This window comes from Apteryx rowi, unplaced genomic scaffold, assembly GCF_003343035.1.
Source record: "Apteryx rowi isolate R43461 unplaced genomic scaffold, aptRow1 scaffold_360, whole genome shotgun sequence".
Taxonomy (NCBI): domain Eukaryota; kingdom Metazoa; phylum Chordata; class Aves; order Apterygiformes; family Apterygidae; genus Apteryx; species Apteryx rowi.
Genome location: NW_020450086.1, coordinates 746,359 through 768,454, shown reverse-complemented (window position 1 = coordinate 768,454; position 22,096 = coordinate 746,359). Strand labels below are relative to the sequence as shown.

The 22,096-nt window shown below is 34.2% G+C and overlaps 1 protein-coding gene across 4 annotated transcripts in view; it reads left to right on the top strand.

The window, feature by feature from the left end:
• The window catches only part of ANO3 (anoctamin 3), a 226,587-nt gene that overhangs the window by 148,465 nt on the left and 56,026 nt on the right, over positions 1-22,096 (top strand). For 3 of the 4 annotated variants that reach the window (XM_026073100.1, XM_026073102.1, XM_026073104.1), the window contains 5 exons: positions 5,418-5,576; positions 8,062-8,162; positions 13,826-13,870; positions 20,074-20,205; positions 21,576-21,682. In XM_026073100.1, the coding sequence (XP_025928885.1) occupies positions 5,418-5,576; positions 8,062-8,162; positions 13,826-13,870; positions 20,074-20,205; positions 21,576-21,682 (544 nt within the window). The remainder of the gene's footprint in view (positions 1-5,417; positions 5,577-8,061; positions 8,163-13,825; positions 13,871-20,073; positions 20,206-21,575; positions 21,683-22,096) is intronic. The other variant, XM_026073101.1, reaches the window with a different exon arrangement.

Genomic DNA, 22,096 nt, shown 5'->3' with positions numbered 1-22,096 from the left:
AATATTTTACTCTGAAGCAAGCCAATGTATTATGATTCTGCTTTGCATAACATGTTTTGAGTGAGGGAAATGCTTCACAGCTTCAGTACACAAATAGATACAATTTGGAGTTCTTGTGTTTAAAGACTTGGGAAGAAAAAGATGAAGTTAAATCATTGACTTTGAAAGCTGAACTATACAGCAATATTCCAAAAGGATTTTCCCAACCAAAACGTTAAAGTTTTCCTATGTCTTTCTGAGTATAGGAAAGCCAATCAGGTGGATACTGTTTCAGAAAATCTGAATAAGAGGGTAAGGAAGATGAAGAGGATTAGAGAAATGTGAACATTGATCAGTGCTTTTAATACACATTCACCAGATGAAACCAGATAAGAGTAAGGATTTTGAAAAAAATATTCCTTCTGATGCTTTTCTCCTCCACTCTGTTGAGAAAAAGGTGAAAGAATGTATCAGAGATTGTTACTGGACCACAACAGCAGATAAATAATACATGTGCTTTTGGCTGAATGTCTAAAAGCTTGATTCACTGTGCGTTTATCTCTGTTTATGGTARCTTGCCTCCTGTGTAGAAGGGCCAGCTGGGTAAGGTGCTGTTAGTGCCCAAGATACCTTGACTCATACATGTAACTGAAAGTGCTGCTCCCTGTTCTCCCTATACATTATGGAGATCCTTCAGATCAACCAAAAAACACCTCAACCACCAGATAAATAATTTTACTGGCAGAGATATTCCTGCTAGTATATGGGAACAGCATGGCTCCAGAATTACACCAAGGTGAAACTATAGTAGCATGACAGTGAATCAGGCCTAAAATCAATAAAGTGTAGTTCTGGTTCACTGCTTAACTGTGGTAAGTGGCTTCAGTATTGCACATATCAATCTGTGCATCTGTAAGGAAAAGGTAATAATTCTCTGAAAGTGGTCTGAGATATACAGATGGAAAACCTCTCTCTACTGACAGTGCARATCATTAATATTTATTGAACGTTAAACCCAAAGAATTCCGTTAAGATTATAGGCATTTGAGGGCCTATTTGCATACTGTTGCTAGTCTGAGAAAGAGAAAAATAGTTCTTAATTCACTCTGCTGTTGCAATAAAACCTCTTTCCAAGACRGAAGAGGAGCAGATATTTCAGAACTAAGGGAAAAAAAGCTAAAAATTATAATCCAAAGGAAAGGTAACAATGTATTGCAAAAAGTTAGATTTAATTTGCAGAAGGTTATACAGGCCGAGGCTTTCTGCATGAGCAGAGTGTTCCCCCTTCAGGGGAATTCTGGCCAGACTTTCCATGGGTGATGTTGCCTGTTTCATGGACRACAAAAGACATATTTTATTGTTGAAGAGCAACTTCAACCCTCAAAGTATACTTTACAAAGCAATCAAGTCATTATGGGACTCAGTAAAAACAGAGTGTTTTTTATGATAGGATAGAGATAGGAGGGAAGGGGAGATAATTTTCCAGCAGCAAGGGAAACGTGTAAACAGCACTTTTGGGAATAGTGCTGATGCTCTTTGAAGAATAARGGAGCGATTCAAACAGATGACAGAGCAAGGCTACCCTTTTATTCTCAGTGATTAAAATATAGGGTGTCATTAAGGTAGTGTGTACTTAGGCCTTCAGTTATGCAAGTAAGAAGCATGCCACAGAATGAGCCAAATTCAAACTGTAAAAGCACAGAAGACTTACAGTTGTTAAGGTGTGTTCTCCAGGGACACTAGGAAAATCCATAAACCCTAGTCTTATTGTTGTACTTTGTATTTTTTAAAAGATAGAATGTTATAGAAACAGGATTTCTGCATCTTAGATGATGTCATCTCATTCTTTGAAACTTCTTTCTTTATATACAGTTAGTAAGGGATAAGAATGAGTGGGTCTTCATGTAAAGATCCAGCTATTTTTGTGCACTATTTTAGTCATAATTTCAAATGCAAATTAGATTTCTACTGTAAATTACAAATACTCCTCTCACTTCACCGAACATATAGCAGTTTGCCCTGTTAAAAAGTTTGAGACATGCTATTATATTTTGGTCATATATATGGATATAAAAAGAAAGAATAAAGCCTTTTTTTTTTTCTCAGTAGTTTACTGATACCCTGTAAATATAGTGAGACAGACATTTCCCCAAACAATTTTTTCCTTCATTGGCTAACTTAGTTTACCCAAAAGTAGAGGAAATAGATTTTCAGTCTATTTCAATCAATATAAAGAGCCAATTCTTGGTTTCTTAGATAAAACTGTACATCAGATAAAGGTGCACAGTAAGGAAATTTAGCAGGGTGTAAGAAAATAGGATATGTTTTAGATGTCAGCTGATTGTATATTACTTCTTTGGGATTTAACATGGCTGCAAATCAAAAAAAACCCAAAGGCTTCATACCTGTTTTGGCAGGAAAGAAGGCAGATGCTGTGGTCAGAGACTTCTGTTTTACTACTTTACACAACTTCCTGAAAGGCAAGATAATGCTATGCTGGTTAGTAGATGTTTAAAAGATTATATGCTGCAGAAATTTGACCCTTAATTTGAGCTACACATTAATTCTATCTGGTAGTAGGGAGAATATCTTGGTGCTTTTTTATATTTCATATGTCTCACTGAAAATGTGCCATTGTGAATAAAAACTTTTTTAAATGTGATAAAGTCTGTGTCCTGTTGGTTTTGTTTGTTTTGCAATTAAACGATATCAAACTGTTGTTTGTATAGATTCCAGTTATGTAGTCCATCTTTTTTTGCTTGGCTTTGTCTCTTTTTTTCCTGTAGATTTAAGGGKTTTTTTTTAGTTTAGTTTTTTTCGATCACTCTTAGGTGATCTGTATAATTGACTCTAGATAGTTTCTTAAATTTAGGTTAATTACATTATATACATATTACTTATATTAGTTCATGTTACATTTTCTGTGATTTGGCCTCTTTCTTCACCCATCTTAAAATACTGTTTCCCTCAATTAGGCTAAGAGCAGGTAAAGGTTTCTGAATTCTACATTATCCATTTTTCTTGTATTTGAGGAAAGAGCCAATGCTCTGAAAGTACAGGAGCAGGTTAGCACAGCGGTGATCAGTTGGCACTTGTACACCAAATATTTTGATATTTGATCTTCGGATGATGTCCCATAGCCATCAGCTATATATCCCACAGTAAGTCTCACATTAAGCATATAGAAAACTCTGAAAAGAAGAAATGCCACATTGTGAAAAAAAGAAATGCCAACTGAAGGAGGAAAAGGAGACCACCTTTTATACAGAAACTTAGAAATGAAGAGCTTTACCCAGGAAGTAGAAGATTCAGGTTAGTTTCTTCTTAGCCTAGATGGATTTGAATTCACATCTCCTATTTTCCAAAGACTGAAATAGCTTCCAAATCTGCTTGGTTGTACCAGAAGCACAATATGAAAGAGACACTGTAACTCTAGCCAGGTGGAAAAGTCTAGGTTTCTAACACCCATTTTGTATTTACAGAATCTTTAAGTAAAATACATAAGCAGGTATGTGCCTTGGAGCAGGTAACAATGCTTTTATGGTTGATTTTGAAAAATGTAAACTGCAAAAGAAAAACAAGTGATACCATCGCCCGCTGCTGAGGGGAAAAGAAGCTTAATTCTACTTAAATTGGAGCTTCCTGTACTTAAGTAATGTTCCCGGAGGTGTGATGATACGCGTTTTTATAGCAAGAGATGGTTTGAGAAAGACAATTCTTTGGTTTTTGCTTGCAGAGAAAGAGGAAGAATCATGTTAGAAAACTTCAGTTTTTGCAAGCTGAGAGATTCTTAGAAGCACTAAATATGTAGAAAGCTGGCAGTGAGGTATGCGGGGATGAGAAAAACCTTTCATTTAGAAACAAATGAACTGGTATCCAGTATTTATACTGATGATATCACATACTACTAACACATGCTTCTGTTTATCAATAGAAAGTGTACTATTGGATATAACTCCAAATATTAAATATTTCATGTCAAATAACCCAAATAGCATGCTAGTTTTAGAAATTTATCCTAAATAATAGTGCATAATAAGGCATGAATAGACTTTTAGTTAGACATGTATCGATGTAACATATCTTGCTTAAAACTACTGCACTTGTTCTGGAYGGTTTGTGTTAAAAATCAGTGTCGCATTCTCCAGAAGAAGATAGCTTCACAGTTTACCTTTTCAGATTTCAAAATCTTCGTAGTCTGACACTAGTTGATGTAGTCACTGTCTTTTCTGAATCATGCAAAACACAATGCAAAAATAGCTTTCAGTGGCAGCATGTAAAGTGAGCTTTCCGATATCAAGGTCAGCGAATCCCTTGTGCTTACAAGCATAGTGGGAAGGAACTAGACAAGATTTAAACATTACAAACATGGCATTGAAAGCACTTGAACCCGAGCATCCAGAAAAACATTCAAATCAAAAGTGTTTCTTAGTTAAATTTTTTTAATGATTTCTCTCTTTTGCAGAACATTTAAGAATGATTGTTCTATAAAATTTGCCTAGGTACAAAACTGGGGAACTTGGTTTTGTTTAAGTGCCTTTAAATTTTACAAATTCCTACTGGAAAGTAAGGATTAATTCTTTTCAACTAATACTGTAATGTTGATTTTGATTTCTCAAAAACCTTCCTCCCTCCCCTTTTAGCCATCCAATCATCTTCCATAAGAACATTACAGAGGTGTTATTTCCCAATTATGTCAGGCTCATTCCTAAAAGCAGTTATGCAAATGAGTCATCCTACTCATAGGAAAAAATCCCCATGACTTTCCTCCCATGCRTGTTTTTACTGCTGAGGTCTAACACTGCGTTTCTTGTAATTATATCATTCTTGTGGTATTTTTTTTACCACATAACTCTGAAAGAGTAAGTATCAGTCAAAAAAGGATGAATAATACCCTGCCATTGTGTGTGACTTTAGACAAAGTCAGAAAAGTTTATTACCCRTAATGGGTTCCAGTGTTAATTACTTACTTATACCAAACACTTGCTTTGTGGCTGGTGAAGAACTGTCTTCCAACCTCTGATTTACATTCCCTTTTGCTAGCAAAAGTTCATGACACTTCCTTCCTCACCCAATAAAACAGTAAATATTGATTTCAAAGTATCCTTACTGCGCTCCTGCTGCTGCCTGTGCACTAAAGGCAGGAGTTCATATTTAGATATACTATTCCTTAATTTTTAGACTTTTTCACAGCTGAAAATAATAGCTAGAATATGGTTGTCATGGATTCATTTTATTTTATTTTAATTAATTTGAAATCCTGAGCAACTGACGTATAAGAAACTGCATGTTCTTRTGGCTCATTCTTTATATATTTATCCCTTATAGATGTGAATATTTTCATGCTTTAGAAAATGCTTCATTATATGGAATTCATGATGGGGCTGTTTGTTTTTATGAATGCCATATTTAGCATATATTTATTTTATCATCTCCAGACTGAAATGAATGCCATGGCATCATCAGGCCTCTTCTTCAAAGATGGCAAAAAACGTATTGATTACATCTTGGTCTACAAAAAGTCAAGTCCACAGGTAGAAAAAAGAAGCACATTTGAGAAGAATTTGAGAGCAGAAGGCTTGATGTTAGAACGAGAGGTCAGTCTTGTAGTTCATAGTATAAAACAATCTTTGTAATCCTGTCATACTCTGTTGAATTTTTAAAAGATTGCTGACATCTTACAAGCCTTTCTGGTCAGGCTGTTTCTTCCTTTATGGTATATTTTCCACCCAAGCCAGATTGGGCTGATTTGTCACAGTTTTTCATATTTTTTAATTTGATGTTTATAGAAGTAATCTGACATAAAGCTAGAGTAATATATAAATTTGACCTGTCTCTACTCAGAACTGATGTAACTCCTCCACATGGCACTCATGAGTCTTCTGAAGTAGCAGCTGAGATGACCTTGCCCGTTACAATGTTGCAGTCTCAGGAAGTGTTCTTTTGTCAACGTACTTCTCTAAAGGAATTTCTCTGTGTTGTTTGGCTAAAGGGGAGTTTGAAGTGATTCACCAGGGTTAACCGTTTTAATAGTATTTGTTTAATACTATTAAATGAACGAGAATAATTGTTTAATAGTACATGTTTAAAATGCTGTGCATGCACACACAAACACACACACAGCTAATGAACAAACCTATTACTTTAATATTGTTAAAAAGCAAAATTAAATTTTATGCTTAGTGCAAGCTTTCACTGTTAAACCTTTTTTCTTAATATACACTGAAAATTTTGGTATTAAGAGGAATTTTAATACTTTATTAAAAGCTGCAAGAAGGTGATTTTGCCCACTTGTCTCTGATTTGATACAGTCTACTTTCCCCAAATTCCATGCTAATATTGCTTCAAGGCTTCTAATATGGTTGCTTATATTAAAGAGATGAACTAATTGTGTCTGGGTGCTCACAGTCAATTTTTCAAAAAAAATTTTTAAAGAAGGTGCTATTTGCATTGACATAAAAAAAAACAGAGAATTGTGTCTTCGGTTGCATTTTCTTTTCCATGCTCCTGCTGTGTGGTAGTTTGTATGCTGCTCTGTATTGCAGTGGGTGGATTTTCAGGAATGTTCAGCTGCCTTCTATAAAATGATGGACAAATACCTTATTTGTTCTTCTAGAACCATTTCAGAAAAATTTGTTAAATTGTTGCTCTTGTGGTTGGGATATTGGTAATGACAGTATTAATATAAATAAAGGAAATCAGAGTAAGGAAAACAGCCATGGATTTTTGCTGTTTCATGAATTATTTACAAAACTGGCTTAAGTTTACTCCATTCTGAAGTAAGTTACTATACTTCATGTGTCTTTTGTCATTTATATTCTTCAACTCAGTAGAATTAGCTTCCGTGCTCAGTGTTAAAACAATCAGGTTTTAACTGTTTTAAAGTCATTCTTGCAAGTATTAGGTGACAATATAGCATGTTGGATATTCATAAGTAACTGACAATGTTACAATGTCTTCAAATTTTCATTTTAAGTTTTTAAAACTGTTTGGAGCCTAAGAGAAAAAAAAAAAGCTTTGGGGGCATTTATTGAAACAGAACAATTTCAGCTGGACTAATTCATAAGCATTGACATTTTAGAAAAAGATATGTTTTTATAAGTTCAGAATTCTGTTTATATTTCAGAGAGTTATCCTAGGGAGGAAGAGTTTTAAATCCGGCATATCTTGTGTGCAGTTGTCTTCCAGTAGCATTTTTTTTCACATCTTTTGAGAAAAATAAAATCCTAGAAGCACTATCGTAGAAGTATGAAATGACTATGGAATTGTTAGATAGATAGATTGTGGATATTTTAAATGTTATTAACTCTTTAAGTAAAGTTTGTTTTATCTTCCATTACTAAACATTGCATTACTCAAGTGTTTTGAGAGGTTTCAATCAGATTCAACTCTACCAAAATATTTGCTTATAAAAACCCAAGCAACTACATCTGCGAAAATAATTTGAGATAGAAGCAGAAAAGATAAATATGGAAACCTGTAATGCTGAACGTCTYGAGTTTTATGTGCAAATCAATACATGATGGAGAACACTTGTGTGTAGTATTTCTTGTCCTTTTAAGACAAATCTATATTCATATGGAGATCACATTTATAAATTTATAGCAGACATCACAATTACTTAACCATTCCATGGATGTACCACTCTAGCAAAGTGGGACCTGCAGCCTTCTTTCAGCTGTTCTTGTAGCTCTAGCATGTGAGCGCCATTCTCCTAAAATAGGAGATGCATACACTGATCTTGAAACTGCTCATCTAGGATGATTTTGAGGGATTGTAGAATGCACGCATTTAATCCATGGCAAAAATTACTGCATAGAGCCTTTTTGTTCTTCTGCTGGAGTCATGAGCAAAGATCTGTCCTACAAATACTTTTTGACAGYTGCTAGTATCTCAGGGTTTGGCGAAAAAGAAGTTATTAATTTTCTTCTGTCTGGCTCAGTGGACTTACAGTATTTTCAGACCTGCATGGGCACTTTGGGCCAAAAAGCAGAATTTGACCCTGAAGAACAATTTTAGAAACCTGAATACCACATGGGATTGAATTATTAATGTATATTTATTTGTTACTACTCATTGCAGCCAGCTGTTACAAGCAGTGATATCATGTTTGTTAAAATTCACTGTCCATGGGAGACGCTGTGCAAGTATGCAGAAAGAATGAACATCAGGATGCCTTTCAGGTACTGTGGAAACTATTTTAAGAAACTTCTAGTTCAATGCTTGATATTAAAAATTTATTACTTACCTTAAGGCTAAAATGCAATCCCCTCATTGCATTGTGCCAGGCATGTTGTATGTTTTATTTTAGAAGATGGTAAGGAAAGAGAAGAGGAGAAACAAAAAATATTCAGTGTTCTTTTCACATTCACCTGTAGTATTCGTTTTCAAGCTTAATTCCAAGTCAAATCAAGSATATACCTGTGGAACCTGCTGTTAATAGTTCACGCACCATTTTGGATCTCTATGACAGCGTTTCAGATATTATCTATGTGAGGTGAACTATTCTCCATTGTAGCGGGGCGGTATTTCTGAAGTCTTATCCAAAGGCCAGTGAAATGACAGAAATAGCTAATGTCTTATGTGTCTCCAATATAACACATACTAGCATACTTTGGAGAAGATGAAATCTCTTGAGTTCTTGGTCCTTCACTTTCCTTTTGTAGTTAATGAACTCCTGAAGTGAGTTCTTTGTCTGTGTGTTCAGCATCCATTATTTACAAATCCTATCATATCTCTTTTTGCAGTAAATACTGTAGACAAGTTAATAGCACCTGTAATATTGCATAATTTTTTACAGGAGAAAATGTCCGTTTTCCACTCCAGTAGTTGTATCTTTACAGAGAGAGAAGAGCTTTGTTGTTTGCTTTCAACCTCATCAGGAGTTAAACTGGTAATCAGATGCCAAAGCTGCGCGTGACTCATGGAGAATACCTTTACAACACTCTTTTCTCACTTAAGCTGTCAAAAGCTCTGTCTTTCATGTCTCTGCTGATTTCAGCTATCACAGTGCAGCTCTTTCATTGGTCCTAAGCCAGAAACTCAGGCGTTCTGAAGCATCCTTAGCTCAAAAGCAGTTTTAAATACTCAGTTCTATACCTGTCATCCAATTAAGTCTTCAGATTCCTTTCCATAAAAAATATTTTCTGTAACGGTCATGTTCTGTATGTTTAAGACTATAATTGTAAAGTGCCATTTGAGCTGATCTAGTTTGAATAATTCATTGTCCACATTTTAAATATAGAAGTGTGTGTGTACACCCATACATAAACATTCTAAATTACAATTCAAAAAATCATTCTTTCCCACTTTGTTACTTGAAGTCACAACATTAAGTTAAGTTTTAGAAGTGGTTTGAATTCATCATTTTAGTAACTTCACAGATCAGTAGTTCACTTCAGATAAAACTGGCCATCATCTGCACCTTTGCAAAAGAAATGGCAACTTTTTCATTTTAAATAGGTCCCCCTTATAATAAGAGCTGGTGATAATGTGACACTAGCTTCGAAGCCACAGATTTAAAGTGTGTATTTATGGAGTCACTGGCTGATTCACATGGAAGATAATGAACACAAAAGTGCTGGAGGATTCTTCCTGTATTGTACATGAGAAGAACAAGCTCTTAATAACTTTCCTATGAATACAAAAGTTATAAATGATCCTTTTCACATTCTCCTTTTGGGAGAGTATTGAACTTTTCAGGATTTCACTTTAAAACTTTTATAATGTAAAAGAGCTGTTTTTTCATGTGAATATTAATAGGTATCAGTTCCTATCAATCGGTATCGATATCAATAGATATTGATGTAGATAGATCTCTATAGTTATTAATTCCAATTGGTAGGTATCAATATCCATATCAATGCTACTTGTTTAAGGGCTCTGGAAAAGCAGAAGAAATTGGGTGGAAGGCAATGATGACCCCCCCCYTACTAGAAACTCACCTTGAGGGAAACATAATAATGTCTGAGTTAATTTAGAGTGTCTCCTTTCCTCAAACATTTATTTTTATAGAAGGGTAGGTACTGTAATCTGTTCTTTTAGAAATTAGTTTCTCAGAATCGTCGGCATGAGGAATTCTTACAAAATTCCCCCCTTGTTCAGCACGTGTTCTTTCCGCTTAGTTTTTTTTTTTTAATAGTTAGTAACCAATTTTTTTAATGGGAAAGTAATAAAATTTCCTTTAACAGTCCTAAAAACAGGTTCTTGCTTCTCTAAACTTCAGGAGGATTTGATTTGTAAAATCAAATGTGAAACATGACTTTCTACTCTGCCTCTGAAGTCTTCTCTGAAAAGCTAGAATAAGAATCATAGAGCAATATAACAATAAGCATTTTTGTGAGTAATCATCTATCTGTTCACTGACTAAGCTCATGCTCATGTTGTGAGACAACGTTTTACGATGTATGTTAAGGTGGATCTTTTAGAATCAAGCAATCTCTACATGATAATCAATTTAGGCACAAAGTATCCATTAACTTGGCATGAAGTTTGACTCATACTTGCCATAAATATAAAGATCTGAGCCCATCTTATACTATCTCAATTAAACATCTTTTCTAATCCTTAATATTCTCCTGTCTAACAGTTAATAAGCTTTTGGCTGTTTGTGCTATCTTGCTTAAATCTTTCTTAAATCAAAAGTAAATAATAAAAGATGTTTGCTTGCAAATGCAAGCTGGTATTTTGGTACCTTTATTTGAGTATAATTATATAATTAGTTACTTTATTTGGAAGGCATTCAAAATCTTGATTATTTATTATATTATTAATTGACATGTAAAGAGTTCTCTCTTTTTTTAGTGTGTCTGATCCRTGTTTCTTTGTTTCTGGACTGTCTGTTCAGCTTGCTTTTACCCCACCCATTTCAGACACACAAGTAGATAAAAGTGCTAAATTGTGCTGCTGCATTCTGTTGCTAGCTTTACTACAGAACGACACATTGTTTTGGCAGGAAAAGAGTTCACTGCCCAGCTCTACCTCCCTAATAGGACTGTGGGAAATATTAAATCTATGACGATTTCTTTTTCTCTATAAACAGAGATTTTCATAGGAATGAAATAAAATTACAATCTAAGACTGTGAATATTTCAAATAGGCTATTTTTTTATTTCTATACTTCTTTAAAATAAAATTAAACACAGTAGTTTTATTTTGAACATGAGGTGGACGCACCAGATTAGAACAAAGGTCCGTCTTGCTGAGCGTGCTGTCTTTGTCTGCAGCCAGTCTAAAAAGTTCAGTGCAGAAGCAGAGCAAATTGAGAGCACTGCTTCACGATGCCTTCTCTGATTTCTGAAGTCTCTGGGTGCCAGACTTCCTGAGACAGAAGTCTTATCTTCAGCTTTGTTTTTGTTAGCCCCTGCTGGACTTTACATGGATGGAAAAACAGCCCTGTACAGTTTTGTCATGACATTCTGTAACAACACATTTTAAAAGTTAATTATGTGTTCTGTAGAAAGCACTGCTTTTTGTTTGTTTTAAATCTTGAGCTTGCTTATTTAAATCAAACCTTTCTAAACTACATGGCATATATTATTTTCCTGAAATAACCACATTTTCCATTCAGTGGAGAGAGGATGCTCAAATCATACAATTATCTCATAATTACAATGGACTAGCATTGTTATTTCCCAAGAACAGATTATTTTTTCTGATTTATCAGTGACTTCTAACTGTGCATTTTTAATGCGTAATTGAGGAAGAGGGATCTAACTTTCCCTGCAATGCTTTAATTGTGTGCTSTTACTCTCTTGAACGCTGTTGCAAACTTTTGGCTTTGAGCTGTGGCCATTAAAATACCAGATGCCGACATCATGTGTGAATAATACATGGAGAATAAGTTTCCTGAATTAAACTCTTACTTTTTAGGTTCATTTTACTCAGTCCAGGAATCTAAACAAACTCAATAATATCATTACACAGATTAAGAAGAATTTTTCTCTGTTACTGAAAAGGAACTTTTTTTTTCTTCCCCAAGAGAGTACCCAGCATCCCAGAACACAGTTTTAGTGCAGCATTTTATCTAAACGCGTTGCCAGATATATAGTATGCATTATTTATGTAATATAATATGGAATCCTAGTATTGAAAGTAAAAAGGAAGTTTTAACTGTTTAAAAAGACTCTTTGTGGTAATCACTGTTGTCTTCTCAGTGCTTTCATATATGATTTCTCACTTTAGCACCAAGCTGGATCCTGACTTATTTACACTTTTTTAATGATTTGTAGAGTTTTTTATTAAAAACAAATATGTGGTCTATCAGTCAAACTTGAAGCTTTATGATGTATTTCTGAAACTCAGACAAAAGATTCATTTTATCCGTGTCTGCAAGTATCCCATGTGAAACAAATTATCACTGCGTGTAATGAATAAATTAGGTGTATCTGTAGCTTAGCTGGACTCTATAAGTGCAAAACAGCTAAGGAAAATTAAGGTAATGAAGGAAGCTTTTTTTTCAAAACTGTAATGTCTGAAAATCTTTTAATAATTCTTCATTGCTTCTTTTGCAATTCTACCTAATACTATCAAGTCTCAGGCTGCCAACAAGCTRCTGATTAGTAGATACAGAGTTTTTCTTATGGTGGCATATTTTCTAGGCTATATTTCCTTCCTACTCTTTTAATGTACTCATATCATTATTACCTTAATGTACCTTAATGGATCTCAAATACTGTCCAGATAAGCAGTTGTGGATCTTGTTAACTATGGGTTCTTTTTTCCATGGTTATAGGTTAAAAAGTTACCATATGATGGAGACGTTATTTACGCAGGATCCAGAGTTGAAGTACCATATTTATGTGTTAGAATGAAGGGGGGAAAAGTATACACTGACTGAAAAAACAATGTTAAGCCTTTATATTGAAGTATCTAAATAATCTTGTTTTAATTTCTCAAAAAATTAACTATGCAGAAATAGAAAGGATTTAGGCAAATATAAGTACAAGCAAGACGAGCTAAGTGAGGAACAAAACCCCTGGTGCTGAACACCACTGACTCCAGATGAGTGCTATGATAAAGATACAGGTATCCTGAGGAATGTGAAGGGTCTAGGCCTCAAACATTTGCATAGCTGAAATGCGATGTGAAATGATAGAGGGAGGCAAGAATAAACTAAAATAGACATGCAAAATATTGTATTGTAACAAATATGTCTCCATGGTTTTGAAAGTAACTGTTCTCTGGAACAGTTCACTGGACTTCACTGAAAATTTCCAGTCTGGTTTCTTTGAAGTTACTGTGACCAATGAAGGGTAGAGAGAAAAGAACTATATAAAAGTGATTGTTTCAGGTAATGTTCTTAGATTTTTAAGGACATGTAATGCTCTTCAGTTGCATGCAAAATGTCAAGGGAAATTGATGATAGTGCATACAGTATCTAATAGCATTAAGTATTAAGTAATAGCATTAAGCATATACACCAGTATTCATGGTGTTTAATGCATAGAGTGCATACAATATTTAATAGCATGGAAGCCCCTGGTAATTCTCCTAAAATGAGTTTATGGAGTAAAGAAATGCTAAGAAAGATCACATGATGTGAATACTAATGTGACAACATTTGAACCCTATCTAGTGGGTTTCTTGTGAATGAATTAGTGATTAGATAGGTATAAATTAAATCAAAAATTAAAATTCCAGTCAGAAACAATTTTCAAACTTGAAAATGTGTGAAATCATAGCAATGTAATGACTTACTGTATTTCAGTTGCCTTTTTAAAATGTTTTTCACCTTTCTGTCAATGAAAATGCATGTTATAAAATGTCCAGTTTTCTTTGATAATGTGTGTCCTTTTCAACTGTCTCTTACTTAATTATTCTCAGCTGATTTTTGCTATTCTTTCAGGAAAAAATGTTATTACACTGACTGGAGGAGCAAAACCATGGGCAGGTTGGTGGGTGATGTGTAGCTTCTAATTTTGTCAAATAGTCACCCTGCTAAAGAAAATCCATTTTTGCAGTTGTAAATTTATCCAAGAAACTTGGAATTTAGATTGTTTTCCTGAAAACTCAAAATATGTTAATTCAAAGTGCTAAAATATTCAGCTGTAACAAGATGCAGTACTATAAAGCTTTGCCAGTTCTTATTTTAGAAATGCAAAAATTTTCATGCCAGGAAAAAAAAAAAAAAGGCCTTGTCCTGGCAGCAAGATTTAATACTGGAGCCATCTCTATAGTTACATCTTCTGTCACTAAGATGTATTCCTTTAGGGTGCAAGATACTTTTGAGTACATCATGTCTTATAGTCTAAACTCTGGTGGTCAGCTATTTGCTTAAACATGCAAAACATAACTTTTCTCATGTGTGTCCTGTTGATCAGGACTAAATCAATGACACATGTTGAAGTCTGTTTTGAATATTTATTTCATAGCTGATGGAATAACTGCAGTGAAACATCTTTAACTCTCTAGGATTTAATGGGGTTGCATATCTGATATACTTCAGTCTGCCATTAGTATGAATATTTGAAAAGCATTCAGTTATAGCATAAATAACCAAAGACTTGGTAATCTCCAGAATTTTATCCAGGATGGTATGAGAGGGCAAATAGAGGCAAACGTATGCAAACCTCAGCTGTGGCTGCTGCACTTGTTACTGCTTTTGTCAGCCAAGAGAAGTGGTAGTTGAGGCCAGAGGCAACAGCAGCAGGCAAAAGGAGCCTGGAGGAATAAGGGAGAAACGGGGGAAACTGTGAGCTCTAATCACTCCCTGTTGCTCTGGTAAAACATAATGATGTTGTGTAAATCCTAATGAACTGTGGAAGAAATATGAAAATTGCTACGTGAGGGAAATCTTCTGGAGCAGTTTTCTACCACAGGTTTTCTTGAGATGAATCCTGAGATGAGATTACATTTGATTTAAGTTCTCCTGTTACTACTTTAGATGATCAAGAGTTCTCATCATTTCTCAGGAACAATTTATATAGTCTCATGATACCAGTTTGCAAGATTATCAGTTAACAAAAATAGACCAAAAACTGCTGAACAGTAAAGTGATAAAATTTTGTATACATACACTAACAAAATATGTTAAAATAAAATAACTTATAACATAAATTTACAACTGCATTTTTCCTCTTCCCAGTCATTCACATGCTTGCTCCATTTTCATGTGCATTATGAAAAATGTTAGTGGTGGGCATTGTAATGCAAAGGCAAAATAAGAGAGCTTTACTGCAAAATGGTCTTATTTTATCTGTAATCCGTCTGCTCAGTTCCTGATATTAAATAAWTTATTTTTCTTATTTAGAAGGACAGGTGTCTGAAATATGCAAATGAAATCGCACAGTACCTGTGAACAAAGTAAAAAGTACTTTTAGTGCCAGATTAATAATTTTTGCATTTGAGACAAATGCTGTTATCTGTAATTTACTTTGTGAGAATTTGGGGATCTTTATTTTTCTGACTATTTTCTCTAGTACTTTAAAGAGTCCAGTGCAGTAAGTAATAGTGTGAAAAAGAAGCTATATCTAAATATGCAAGCTAACTCTAAAATTGCTGTCATACACRTCTCATCATTCCAACTTCTACTACTGTCATTGTTTCTTTGTTTCTTACAACTTTTCATACTTCTCTGTAATTTAGCAAATATCTYATTAATATTTCTAAATTAGTAAGTAGAGTATATAAGAGGATAAAGTATATGAGTTAGAATAAAGAACTATATTAAAAACATTGTGTATCAAAGGTAAAATTTTTAATGAGTTTCTGTAATTTAAGAATATGTGATAACATTAGTATATTAGACCCCATTGTGACATGTACACTTCTATGAATTTATTGACATGTTTATATGGTGGAAGTATATATCCACAGATGTCCTTAAATAAGCCTGCAAAAGAGTATTAGGATTATGAATAAACAACCTGAAGGTAAATGCAGTGCTTATGGATTTCATATAATGTGTCACTCACATGAGGTCTCTATGTGGTATCTCTCTGCATATTTATTTATTTATTTACATACCTTAAAAAAAAAAACCTTAAAATTGTGCCCAATACTGTGACCCTTGAATTCCATTCATATGGCCAAAATGTAGAAATAATCGTGTTGCACTCCTTAAAGAGCAGTATTTGAAAAGCCTTCAACAAATCTTTTCAAATGCAAGGAAATATCAAAAAGTGGGACATACAAGTAAAGAAAGTATATATCAGAAATTGTCTGAACTCTTTCGGATTTAATGGTAAATAATCTAACGAATCAGTCTTGTGTCTGCTTTGTCAGACACATTGATTTCATTTTATTTAAGAATGACATTGAAGAAAACAAAGTTAGCTGTTTTAATGTGCAGCTTTCATGTACCTAGTGAAATGTTGAAATAAACTTAGGATTTTAAGGATAGAGAACCAAAAAAGAGTTTGTTTAGTAACTGAACTGCAATAACTTGCCTTACAAAAGGACTTTTAAAACATTTTGGATTTCAGTCTGCACAAYGAAGTCAAATCATTAATGTCCTTCCGTTGAATGACTGTATTAGCATTTTTCCATTTTTGGTTACGGAGAAATTGTAGCATTTGTCCATTTATTGAATCTGTCAATAAGCACATTTCCAATTGCAAAACATAGTACAAGGCCCTTGTAATTGTGTGACATATGTTTGACARTTCTGGCCAGTCTTGTGTATCTTTGTCAACGTATGAGAGGCGCAAACACACAGCAAACTACTGGATGGTGATCGTTGTCAAAATTATCTAACTTGACCCATTGCAATTGCTTAGTTCTAGTATCTCATTCTGTGATAACTATGGAGTCTGATCAAATAATTTCAATAGCTCTTTTACAAGGAGAAATAATAGATCATTTAGGTCAATGTGGTTTAAGAATGAAAGGCTGTGAGGAAGAGCTAGAAGTGACTGAAGATGCACCTATTCTGCAAGTAGCATTGTAATATAATCAAGCTGCCTTGACTCCTGGAAACAAATGGCACAGAGGAGAGAATTACCCCATAACAAGTTACCCTAATTCTCCGTGCAGCCCATTCACCTATATTTGCATATGACTGTAGTCTGCTGAGTAAACATTACCCACAAGGATTTTTGGACTGCCAGTTCTGCAACAAAGAACAACCAACCTAACAAAACCTAATAGTATAGTTAAGCTTGAAAGTGCAATTAAATTGGAGATTTTGGAGAACCTTATTAACTTAGGCAAACAGCAAGAGTTGGGCAAAGCTGAAATTGGAGGCATCTTCATAAAATATTTACTTTTATATCTAAGAATAAAATGTATACAGGTTAAAGAGTAACATCTCATAGTCCAAGGTGCTTAAAATTACAACAGTGCCAGCTGGAGTGGCTTCAGTAAGAGCTTAGCTGAAGGAGCAGCCCAAGTCTTGCAGCACTGTTCTACTGGGACCTTTTGATCCTATTGCATGAACTTCTGACTTCATGAGGGACTTCACCAGATCAGATCCTGCTGCTTTTACTCTTATTGAATAGACTCAACTGAGTAGATTAAATCAGAAATCCTTGTGAACTTTTGACCTAAAAAGCCACTCTGATGGAATAAGAATGCTAATACGTAGTCCTATGATTTAATCAAAGATTGTCTGGAACTTGTTATCACTTTGAATGAAAGCTCCATGAAACTTCAGTTTCTTCTCTCGCTGTAAAACATGAGCCAAGAAGAGAGGTCTGTTGTGCTGGATTATTTTTGTGCATGGGGAGATGTACTTTTCAGTTGAAATATTCTGTGCTATCTGAAGGCACTAAACTCTGGAGTGATCCAGTGATGTAATGAAAAAGCAATCACATCTTACATGAAAAGCCTTTTTACTTCAGAAGAAAAATCACAAATGTGATGTGGATGTCATTTTTAATTTATTCCAATGTTGTTCTTCATTACTTTGCACGTTGAGGAGAYATGAGTTTTTTAAAAAGGGCTAATTTCTTTAAGATAAGAATCATCTACCATTTTTTTAGATTTTTGGGGAGAAAAATAATTAAGGCTTTTTTATATAACTAACTCTAAAAGAATGTCTTTAAAAAAAGAAATCAGATGCATTTTTTTCTTTTTCTTACAAGTCTGCATATTTTCTTCATAACAGAAGTCAGCATCTGACTTGCATACACTGTGTAAAACTTGGTACTGTGAGAGCTTCCCCTGGAACCAATAAAATAATCAACTCACAGGATAAAATATTAATTGAACAAAGGAGGCACTTAAGGGATGCAGTTTTCTCTGTTTCAACTTTCTGAACATAGTTATATTCTTTGGCTCATAAAGCTTAGTAGCAAATAGAATTGTGTCCCTTAGGTGCAGTACCAGTTAAATACAGAATGTTACCAGCACCTTGCTAACATATAGTAAGAAGAAAATTTTGATAATTTTGTATCACATGCTACATTCAATTACTATAGGAACCATGCATAACTCATACAGTCAGCCTTTCCATTTTTTTTTTCATTTCATGTCTAGATATGATGTATGATTAGTTCTGTGTAACCAAAGAGTACACTTGCAAGATTTACCAGTACTATTTCATAGAAGACATTGTTTTTTGCTGATTAATAATTTAAAAAAAGACAATGAGATTGAACTAAAATTTTCAGTTTTATCATGGATCATCCTTTAACACTAAAAAATCCTGAAAAAAAATCTTATAATGCAGAAAACTTTAATATCATGCTGTTTATATTATGTCAGCTAAAAAATCTCAGAGATCATGGTGATTCTACTTTTTCTACTTCATTTCAGGATTACTTACAAATTTGAAGTTAAACAGAAATGTAAAATTCTGATCCCACATTTGATTTAGATTTCTTTCTGACACAATGTTAAATGGGGGGGGTTGTTTTTTTTTTTATATTGAGAGGTAGATTTTCACAAAAGCAGCTTGCTTGTCTGAGCACAACTTACTGTGTTATCACCTATTCTTCTTAATTATAAAACACATATCTGTGCTTCTGCTTAGCACAGACAAGTATTCACTTCAGATAAAAATCTGGTGCTCAGTGTTATGCATTTTGCGGAGATAAGATATGTATGTTTATATATCTTGCATACATATTCAGTAAGGCCAAATCACACTAAGAATAGTCTTTAGGGAATGTTTTTCTAAAATCTAGATTTTTTTTTTCTGGATCTCTGACACGCTTCTGGTGTCATAATACAACATTCTTCTAATATGAGACTTAGTCCCTAAATATCCACCTTTCATTGCAGTTCAATATGAGAAAAATATAGGTCTTCGAGGAGTGCAAAATTGAAGTAGTAAGAAGGTAAATTCTAGCATTCCCTGTAAAATTAACTGTACTGCACTAGATTTTCCCTCTATAAAAAACCTGTTCTGAGATACTACTTAGGCACGTTGCCAGTGGAAGAAAGCTCTGAATGTTACCAGTATATAATATATACAGGGATAAGGATACAAAAATTATGTTCTTGTGCATTATAGTATCAATTCTGAGGAAACTGCAGGAAACCTAATCTAGTTTTTATCTAAAACTGTATGACAATTTCTGTATAAAGCATCCTTTATTATATATATATGGGTAGACTGTTTTCTAAGGTAATATCAGCCCATGGATTTTGATGAAAATTTTGAAGAAGATTTTATTGAAGCTGACAGTGATTTGGTTCAGAAAATTTGGCCCTGAGCAGTCTTTTGTTTATATTAAAAAAATTAATTATTTAGTGTCCGAGTTGCCAGGGAAGGGAGGAGAAATTGTACTCGTACTGTCCAGTGGAGCTAGAGGAAGTAATTAGATTCATTCTTGAGTGAGGCATAAGTGTCCACAGTTCTGCCAAATGAACTACCTTGGAAAATGATTTTGTGACTTAATTAAAAAAAAAATCATTAAGAGAGTTTTTCTGTTGTCCCCATTTTTTTCCTGGATGCAATACTGCAGTACCATCTGAAACCATAACCTCACTAACTACAGGATGAGTTGTGCTTGAGTAAAGTGTGCAAGATCAGATCACAAATCATCACCCTTAATTTTACTTTTTAACTCCTTATTTTCTTTTGGTTACTTAATGGGGAAAATTCCTGCTTTCATTTCATTTATAGTGCAGTGTTACTAAATATGTGCTGATGGAAGTAGAAACAACATGCAGATGAGAGCATGTAATTCTGATTTCTCGTTGTCTCAGTTTGCAGAGGAATATGAGAGAGCTGAAAAGTTGGTTGCCCAGAAATCCCATGAAGCTTGATAAGGAGGCGCTACCTGATCTCGAGGAAACAGATTGCTACACAGCACCCTTTAGCCGTGCACGCATACACCAGTAAGTGTTGGAACAGGAAACGCAGCACCAGAGCCCTCAAGGATTTTTCATTCTCTCACTTCTCAGCAAGTGCCATAGAGGCCACCATTAACAGATGGTCACTGGCAAATATCCAGTGTCATATTTGATATTTTCTATTGGTTTTCTCTTAAAGATAAAATCTACTCTCTGTTACTAAGTAGTTGGCAGTCACTCAATAGTATAGTCAAACATTTGACTGAAAAAGGAACACAGCCTTTTTGGTTAAGAAGTTTTTCTCTCCATTACATTACAAAATGCATATAGTTGCTCAAGTTTTCTTTATTTAATTACAAATTTTACTTAGACAAAAGCTGAGACATCTGTTGAAATTKGGAAAACCTGGAAGCAAGCTAAAAACAGTGGCAATGGCTTTTTAATCAAATGCACATTTTAAAAACACTTTTTTCTCTGAAAGTATAAATATATACATTGAAGAACAACTCTATGATACGTACGGGTTCAAATCAGCATGTTGATGATGGCGTAGTTTAACTGTGACATAGTTTTCTTTAAGGACCAAAACAGTAAAAGACTTGAAATTTCTGGCAGTTTCTTAGTTTTTTAATTATTTGGGGATAATTCTTTTAGTACTGAAAAATTCACATAAATTAGGAATGTAACATATGCTAAATAGGATTTTCTTCTCAGTAAAGTAGCAATACGTTAATGACCTGACTAGCCTGGAAAGACAGAGTAATTGCATTGTAATCTTAATTTTGTCCGTAATTAACTGTATTACATTTAGTCAATCATCTGGTTTTGGTTATTACTTCTCAACCAACTCAGCTGAAGTTATGAACTGTAATAGTGTCGCTTATGGCACAGCTGAGTAGGCAAAAGCTCCTGCATGTCAGATTTTTGGCTTCCAGAATCTGAGCCATCTGGGAAAGGATGCTTTGTTTGGCTCCATCCTGGGATTCTCTAAGGAAGAGGGTTGTGAAGCTGCTACTCAAGTGTCTAGTGTGTGAAGATTTTCTTTTCCATGCTAAATAGTAGTCCTAATAGTTCTTTGACTCAGACGTATGCTGAATTCATCAGTAAGATGAGTTTGAGAATGATCACTACTTCTGAAGATCTGATTTGTGTTTTAGATTTATATCTAAAACAGAAATGATCTAGATGTTAGGAAAAAAATAGTTTTAGTTGCTTTGTTTTCCTCACAATAAACCAGGATAATGAAAAATTTAACTATTTATCCTGAGACCTGAGATGGGGTGTAAGATCTTATATCTTGTGCAGTGACCCAGTACTGTAAAGATGCAATAAATCACTGTAAGAAGAAAGTACTGAGCAGTTTTGTTTCAACATCTGTCCATTGTTTTGCATATTAAAAACATTTTTTTTAATAGTTTTACAATAAACAATAAAGACAGCTTCTTCAGCAACTCCACAAGAAGTAGAATAGTGCATCACATGCTACAGAGAACAAAGTATGAAGATGGAAAATCCAAAATGGGTGAGAATGCTGTATTTTTTTCTTGACTTGAAGCTATAAAGATTTTTTAGCTTTACTTGCCTGAAAAGGTATCAGTTGAGTAAACTCAATAAATTTTGCCATCCCCTTAAAATCTTTTTATTCAGTTAATAATAGAGTTGACTGACCATGGCAACCAATTATTATATGATTCAGTAAAAAATTGACAACATTTTTCACCTAATATACTCATTTTTAAAATAAATTAGAGACATAATGATAGCTTTGTGTGATAGAGAGCCATAACGAAGGTAACGTATACCTCAGATAGCGAAGGAGAAGTTTCTAGGAGTGGTCTTAGAAGTTCTGTTAGTTCACAGGGGTTCCAGTCCAACAGAATCAATCTGAGCTATACTTAGTTTCTTTAAGGTCTCCATGCAGCTCAAAGACAGTTGA